The sequence below is a fragment of the Adiantum capillus-veneris genome, chromosome 1, assembly GCF_014529385.1.
Source record: "Adiantum capillus-veneris isolate H3 chromosome 1, ASM1452938v2, whole genome shotgun sequence".
Classification (NCBI taxonomy): Eukaryota; Viridiplantae; Streptophyta; class Polypodiopsida; order Polypodiales; family Pteridaceae; genus Adiantum; species Adiantum capillus-veneris.
The window spans coordinates 77,779,184-77,787,996 of NC_140931.1; the positions used below are offsets into that span (position 1 = coordinate 77,779,184).

General features: G+C 43.6%; 1 protein-coding gene across 1 annotated transcript; it reads left to right on the forward strand.

Moving 5' to 3' along the window:
* Nucleotides 1–436: 436 nt before the first annotated feature.
* LOC147465014 (pentatricopeptide repeat-containing protein At1g74600, chloroplastic-like) lies at nt 437–6,353 on the forward strand. The gene has a single exon (XM_086517437.1). It carries the CDS (start codon nt 817–819, stop codon nt 4,606–4,608), a length of 3,792 nt encoding a protein of 1,263 aa, XP_086373563.1. The 5' UTR covers nt 437–816; the 3' UTR covers nt 4,609–6,353.
* The last annotated feature ends 2,460 nt before the right edge of the window (nt 6,354–8,813 follow it).

Consider the following 8,813-nt stretch of genomic DNA (forward strand, 5'->3'; position numbering starts at 1 on the left):
CTATTGTCCCTATTAATTGGGGGCGACGGGATCGGTTTTGCACCGTTTGATGGCAGATTAATCCCCAAGTGATCACAATCAAAGTGAACTCCACGTAAACTTGATGTGAACATCAAGTGACTGTCAAGTGATCCCCGTGTGAATCCCAATCAACATGTGATCACCTTGTGAACCCACCTATTTCAAAGTGATCATGGTGTGATCCCGACCATTCCAAAGTGATCTCCGAGTGAACACCATGTGATCCACACCCCGTCATTTTTGTTATATGATCGAATGTTCTTACCTCCATTTCAAGTAACGCGCGATAGCTGAATGGAAGAGTCCGGTGTGGCAGGTGGTGGATTCAAGTCGTGGGGGCTCAAACGATCCGAATCTTTTTATTCCTAAGAATAAACGGACAGTCCAAATCATTTGAAGATCGTAGACCATTGATCCCACGTGACAAGGGGGTGTCCGAGAGTGTTCCGACTAGTTCGGCTTATAGTCGCTCAACTGTCAAAAACACCTGCATGGCGGGAGTGCTGCAGGCTGGAACGTGGAATTCCTGATGCCGGCTTCCAATGCCAAAAATTAGGTCACCTCGTTATAACGTTGGAAATGTACAGATTACTTTTGCCATGTCCAGAAAATGCAAGAGCTTAATACCATGAATACCAGTGAGCCTGACTTTGCTAACGGTTGCCCTCAAAGCAGAAACGATAGCTTACTTCCGCCATGTTTAGAGAATGCTACCATTAATGCCAGAGAGCCTGTTTCTGTTAAACATTGCTCACAAAGTGGTAACTTACAAACTACTTTTGCCACATTTAAAGAATGCAAGAACTTAGTACCATACATTTCAGTGAGCCTGCCTTTGTGTCCCTCCTCAAAGCATGCACCAAAGGCCAAGACCTACAGAAGGGTTATGAACTCCATACCACCGCTGCCAAGTTGGGTTTTCTTGAATCCAATCTTATTCTTGGCAGCACTGTGGTCGACATGTATTGTAAGTTGGGATTGCTTGTTGAAGCTGAAAAAGTGTTTGAAAACCTCCCACTCCAGGATGTTGTATCATGGACTACACTTATTGCAGGTTATGTGGAACATGGACTTTCGGAGAAGGCAATTAGTAGCTTTGACCGAATGCAACATGACGGCCTCTCTCCAAATGCAGTGACATTCATTTACGGCTTTAGAGCATGTGGAAGCCTTGGGAACTTACTTAAAGGCAGAGAATTTCATGCTGAGGCTGGAAGACTAGGCATTTTAGAGACACACTTGAGTGTTGGGAGTACATTAGTTGATATGTATGCCAAGTCTGGTTTTCTCGACGCTGCACAAGAAGTTTTTAACAGAATTTATGTAAACGACGTAGTATCGTGGACAGTACTGATTTCAGGATATGTGGAACATGGCTTTAGTGACAAAGCACTTCAGTTCTTTGAACAAATGCAAGTTGAGGGTGTATTCCCTAGTGCCATCACACTGGTGTGCGGTTTGAAAGCCTGCAACAGCAGAAGAGCCAGAAATAAGGTTCAGCAGTTGCACGCTGAAGCTGAAAGACAGGGCTTGCATGAGGAAAATCATCTTATTGCAAGCACCTTGGTAAACGCATACGCGAAATGTGGCTTGATAGATAGGGCAGAGCAAGTCTTTAATAAGCTTTCCATTCCAGACATGCGCTCATGGATAGCATTAATTTTGGGTTGCATTGAGAATGGCCATTTTGAAAAAGCCTGCAACTTGTTTAACCAAATGGATTTGGAGGGCTTCTCTCATGATTCTACATCGCTTGTTTCCTGCTTGAAAGCATGCCAGGACATAGGAGCCACAGAAAAGGTTGAAGCATTATTAGCTAAAATTGAACAACTTGGCTTGTTGGAAACAGACGCAAAAGTTGGGAGCATTTCAGTTAATGTGTATCTTAAGCGTGGCTTGGTGCCCACTGCTCTACGGGTGTTTGACAAGCTTCTTATAAGGGATGTTGTCACATGGACTTCTTTAATTTCAGGTTTGCTTGAACATGGGTTGAGTGAGCAAGCAACTCAATATTTAGAGCAAACACTACAGGAAGGTGTCCTCCCAAACGTTGTTACTTTAATGTCTGGTTTGAGAGCATGTAGCATCAGTAAAGACTTAAAAAGGGGGCAAAAATTTCATGCTAGGATTGAAGTGCAAGGACTGTTAGAATATCACCATGCTGCTGGCAACACCTTGATCGATATGTATGCCAAATGTAGCGCAATGGCTGTTGCTGAGCAGGTATTTGACAGGCTTCCAGACCCAGATGTTGTTTCATGGACGATTTTGATCGCAGGATACGTAGAGCAGGGGCATGATGAGCAAGGACTCATTTGTCTTGAACAGATGCAAAGTGACGGCTTCATTCCAAACGCGGTTACTTTGATGTGCAGCCTAAAAGCTTGCAGTAGTGTGAGTGCAATTAATGAGGGTCAGGAGTTGCATGCTGAAATTGAAAGGCAAGGGCTACTGCAGAGCGATGTGATGGTTGGAAATACCTTAGTAGACTTTTATGCGAAGCTTGGCTGGCTTGCCAAGGCTCGTGAAATTCTGGACAGGCTTCCAGCTCGAAGTGTAGTTGCTTGGAATGCCTTGATTGCTGGGTGTGCTGAAGAAGGGCACTGCAACAATACATTCAAGTACTATGCTGAAATGCAACTGGAAGGTGTCTTTGCCAATGCGGCAACATTTATATCTTGTTTGAAAGCTTGTAGTATCTTAGGATTCATTGAGAAGGGTGAAGGCTTTCATGCTGAAATTGAGAGGTTAGTGTTATCAGAGAGGGATCCTTTCATTGGCAGTGCGTTGGTCGACATGTATGCCAAATGTGGCTCGCTTCTTAAAGCACATCAAGTGTTTAGTGAGCTATCCAGTCGAGACTTAGTCTCCTGGACTGCACTAATTGCTGGCTATGTAGCTTATGGTTTCGATGAGAAAGGTCTTCAGTGCTTTGAACAAATGCAAATAGAGGGCTTGTTCCCAAATGTTTTGACAAGTGACTGCATCTTGAAATCTTGTGGTAACATTAGAGCCATAAGTAAGGGCCGAGAAATACATGCAAAGGTCAACACATGGGGTTTTCTGGAGAAGGAGCTTGTTGGTAATACCATAGTGCAGATGTATATCAATTTTGGCTCTCTACCCATGGCGAAGCAAGTCTTTGATAGACTTTCAACACAAGACACTGCGGCATGGGAGGCTCTTATTGCAGGTTATGTTGAACTTTGCAGTTATGAAGATGCGCTGAAATCCTTCGAAAGAATGCAAACAGAGAATGGTTTTCTAGATGCTACAACACTTATTTGCAGTTTGGTTGTGTTTATTAGCTCAGGGGATACAGGGAAAGCTCAGTACATATATGCTGAGATCGAGAAACAGAAGCTGATTGAGTGCAGTCTTGTTGTCGGAAATATCATACTGAATCTTTATGCTAGTTGTGGCTTGGTGGAGAAAGCACAGTGTGTGTTTGGCAAACTTTCAATTCGGGACATCCGCTCATGGAACGCATTAATATCAGGATATGCTGATCATGGGCATGGTGAGAAAACAATCAGTTGTTTTAAGGAAATGCAAGAGGAAAATGTTTCCCCAGATGGGTTCACATTGATGTGTGTAACAAAAGCATGTATTGACGTTGGAGTGGCCAGCAGGGTAAGTGAATTGTTAGTTGAGAGAAATTTCAAGGTTTTGTCGGGAAGCGAACTATCTGCCTTGGTTGATTTGTGTGTGAAATGTGGTTCCGTCACCACAGCTCAAGAAATTTTTGACATGCTTCCATTTCATGATAGCATCATGTGGACATCACTAATTACAGGGTACTCTGAAAATGAGAACGAGGAGGCTGCAATTAGTTGTCTTGAGAAGATGCAACGTGAGAACACTCTTCCAAGCGTTGCTGCTCTGGTTTGTTTGCTGAAAGCTTGTGGTAGCATTGGAGCTGTAGATAAGGGCAGACAGATACATAATGAAATTGAAACACGGGGCTTGCTGGATAGAGTTCTAGTTGGAAACAGTTTGCTTAGCATGTACATGAAATGTGGTTCACTTCCAGAAGCACGCCAATTGTTTGACCAGCTCCCTTCTCGTGATGTAGTCTCGTGGACAGTACTGATGACAGGATTTGGAAACCTTGGAGAGAGTGATGATGTTTTCCATATTTTCGACGTAATGATTGGAGCAGCCATACAACCAGATCCAGTAACTTTCCTTGTCGTTCTAAATGCATGCAGTCGCAAAGGTCTTTTCATAAAGAGTGAAATGTATATCGAAGCCATGAGCAAAGTCCATGGTTTCACTCCTGGTATCAAACACTTCTCTTGTGTGGTTGATCTTCTCAGTCGAACGGGCCACGTAGACACTGCATTAGCAAGGATGAACATGATTCCGCTGTCTCCTAATTTTGTAACATGGCATGCTGTATTAAGTGCTTGCATAGATGGGGGTAATATGGAGCTTGCCAAGCAAGCATTCAATCAAGCACTACTCTTGGATAAGCATTATGCTGGAACCTATGTGTCGATGTGTCATGTTTATGCAAACGCCCTTTCACAACGATCTTATTCTTTAAAAAGCTCAGTAGGATGGAAACCAGCTGAAAATATCTGACAAAACTAATACCAGGAGTAGGAGTACAGGACAGAGAGAGAAACCCTTTCTCTAATCTGTTGTTTCCCTGCCCTCTGTGCATGCCATCCATTACCACATCCTCTTCTGTTGCGCTGCTGTTCACAGGTTTGACCCTTGCACGCAACTGTTGTGCCCTCTTGCATCCTGCAAGCTTTGCCAGCGTGCCCAGCGCCACCACTTCCTGCGTGCCTGATGCTTCCTGCATTGCCTATCCACTTTGCTGATCGTTGCTGTAGCTGCTGCTCTCCATAGCCACCTAAGCAGAGGTGCTGCAGTCCTCGCCAGCCTCTGTGGATGCAGATGCCTTGTCTCATAAGCCACAAATATTCACTATTACAACGGTGCGTCATCACGACTTTGTTGAGATGTGGGAGCAGTATGTTTCATACCCAGATTTTGGTGAGATCTTTGACAGGGTACAAAATGGAGAGACACTCTCAGGATAGGGTATTTGATGCGAAAGACCACTTGTTGTGTGTGACACGTGGTTTGAGGCAAAGTGTGCTGATAGAGCGTTAGAATCCTCCTTTTGTTGGCCATTGGGGCATAGAGACGACACTCAAGGGTGATGAGCATTACTACTAGTGGGCCCGAGTTAAAGAAGGACGTGGATGAGTTTGGGCACACTTGCATAGTGTGTCAGAAAGTGAAGTACGACGGACACAAGGTGACAAGACTCTTACAACATTTACTTGTTCTAGATCAACCATGGAAGAGTATAGCTCTATGGATTTCATCTTTGGTCTTCTCAGGACTCAACATGGCCACAATGGCATTTGGACTATTGTGGATAGATTCAACAAGTAGATGCACTTCGTACCAATGAAGAAGACAGCAAAGGCCGATCATGCAACAAAGCACTTTGTCTCATGTCTCACTGATCTTTCGGCTACATGAGATGCTTAAGTCTAGTGTTTCGGATAGAGACTCCAAATTTATGAGCTTGTTTTGGAGAGTAGTTTGTGAGAATGTGGGTACTTTACTCAAATTCTCTTTGTTGTTTCATCCATGGACCGATGCGGAGTCAGAGATAACAAACTCAATGGTATTAGACTCGTTGAAGTGTTACATCTCCGAAAATAAGTCTCATCACGAGAAATATTTGGTGGAGTTTTTTTATAACAATCTGTTCACACATTGACGAGGAGGTCAAGGAGGCTTTGCAGAAGTCTCAAGAATGGTATAAGAAAGCAATAGACAAGCACCGACGTGACTTGTAGCCAAAGGAAGATGATTGGGTGCTTCTTAGGTTTGAGAAGGCATACCTTGGAAAGAAGAATGTAACAAACTTGGACACTCCAAGTCAAGATTCTACCGCGACACAGCAGAGATTCACTTCAAAAATACTTCACCTCTTCAAATCACAGTTCAAAAGAGAGTCGACACGGCCTGGCGTAGTTCCGTGCCAAGACACTCCAAGTCAAGATTCTACCGCGACACAGCAGAGATTCACTTCAAAAGTACTTCACCACTTCAAATCACAGTTCAAAAGAGAGTCGACACGGCCTGGCGTAGTTGCGTCCAAGAGGTATTGGTCCCAAAGACTGACGCCCCTTTTGGTATTTCTTTTTATATTAATCTTTGAGCAAAGTACAACTCCCGCAGGGTACTCCGCTCTTAGGCTCTACGTCCAGATGGCCTGAGAAGTGAGGCCCTTAGGGCTCTTTTATTCTTACAAGGGATGCCAAAAGCAAAGCCCCAAAATCAGTCAAACTCAAAAGCAAAAGTTCCAAAAGCAACTGATCCTCAAAAGCTTTCAAAAATTAAAGCATTCAATCCCAAAAGCTGTCGTAAATCAGCCAACTCAATTTTCGGATTTCCGTATGGATTGCCACGTCAGCAGCGTGATTTGCGCAATTTCCGAGGTCCATACATTCTCCCACGTCACCCTGTCAGCACGTTTTATGGAGCTTGCTGCCACGTCAGCATTGTGGTTGTCCGAGGACCTGTTGCCACGTCACCCGTTTGTGACATACCCCCCTCTTGAAAGAATTGTAATCGTCCTCGATTATGCATGCAAAAGAGGCCATAAACTGTCTTAGTAGACACCGACTGTTAGTACCGACGCACTAGGAACAACACATCTAGCACATGTACCAATCGACATACCCCCTCTTGAAAGAATTGTAATCGTCCTCGATTATGCATGCAAAAACAGACAGAGGCCATAAACTGTCTTAGTAGACACCGACAGTTAGTACCGACGCACTAGGAACAACACATCTAGCACATGTACCAATTGATAGTCACATCACTGGAGATCACATGACAAATCACATTCAAAAATCATTCCAAATCTCAGACCATGATTAATCGGCAACGTATTTCGCAATCGCATCTGGATCCAATCGAGAACTCACAGATGCTCAATTAACTAATCCATATTGCAATCATGTCTATAGAGATTTATGAGACCGAAATGCTGCAGTCATTTCGTCTATCAGTTCTTGCACTCAAACAAGTCACGTACAAATCAATCAGTATCATTTTTTATCGGGAATTCTAGTTCATAAAGTCATACAGCAAAATACTGTCAGCTCGACTGTATGCCTGAAACCCAAAGGGACATTAGTGACTTTATATCAATCAAAATATCGGGACAATCTGTCGACAAAGGAGCGGAGTGACTCTCCTCTTGTGAAAACCGGTTGCACTAGATTCGCCCATGCTGAAATCGGGGTTCTATCGGAGTAGACTGTGCTAAATCGAATGCTTCAAGGTAAAGGTTCGCAATCTGAGGAGTATCTGCTAGGTCCTCCTCTATCCACTTCGCATCAAATGCGGAATAGTTCTTGAATTTAACCAAGAACTGCCTCATCACTTTACCTTTTATCTTTCTATCTTTATGTGCCAGTATTTGTTTTGGAACGAGTATCTCCTCGCTTTCCTCCACTTCGGGTTGCTCATCTGGCTCCCCATCATCGGGCACATCGCCTTTAAAAGGCTTCAAGAGACTCACATGAAAAGCATTGTGAATTCTCGAAGTATCGGGCAGCTTGAGTCTAAAGGAGACATCATTTATCTTTTCTTTTATCTGGAAAGGTCCATAGTATCTCATGCTAAGCTTTGGAAAAAGCCGCTCCTTTCCCTTTTTCTTTCTTAGGCGTGCCTTCTCAAAACGTAAGAGCACCCAATCGTTCTCCTTTAATTTCAAATCGCGACAGTGTCGATCTGTTGTCTTTTTGTGTCTTTCTTGAGATTTCTCTAAAGCCTTCCGGACCTTGGCAAAAGTAGTGTCCAAGTCCCTCGTGTACTAATCGGCTTCAAAAATCTTATCTTTCGTGCTTAAGAAGGGTGAACCTTCGGAGCACCTTCAATAATCTCAAATGGCACCTTTCCCGTCGAAGAGTGAATCGTGTTATTGTAGGCAAATTTCACCAAAGGTAAAAAACCTTTCCCATTGAGTCTTCTGATCCAAAATGTAAGACTTCAATAAATCCAGTATGACTGAATTTGCAATCTCAGATTGCCCATCTGTTTGCGGGTGGAAAGATGACAAGAACTGCAACCGTGTGCCAATGTTTCCTAAATAGCCTTTCAAAACAAACTCATGAATCGGGGATCTCTGTCAGAGACAATTGTCTCAGGCATGCCATGTAATCTAAATATTTGGACAATGAACAGTCTCGCTAAATGATCCGACTTGACTGTTTTCTTCACTTGAATGAAATGAGCTTGCTTGTTAAATTTGTCAATAACAATCCAGATACCATTGTGCCCACTCTATGTCTTCAGGAGATCAAAAATGAAATCCATAGCAATACTTTCCCAGGGGCGGGTGGGAATGGGTAAAGGCTGTAACAATCCCTATGCTTTATGCCTGCCAAACTTGACCTTCTGGCATACCAAGCAGCTGCGTACAAAATCGTCCACGTCCTTCTTGAGTCTCGGCCAAAAGAAGTATCGCTCTACACCTTTCAAGGTGGTATCAATGCCGCAATGACCCGTAAATGGTGGACAGTGGCATTCGGTTAGAACCTTTTCCCTCAATGGCTGTGTAACGCAGAACATCGTTTTCTTCATCAAGTAGCCATCTCGAATGGAATATCCCGCTACTACATCCCCATTCTGTATTCGACTGAATACATCTATAAAATCAAGATCTGTGGCGTACTGATCGATCATGTCCTCGAAGCTTCTATAATGAATCGCGGAAATAGCCAAGACCAATGGCTTCCGGGACA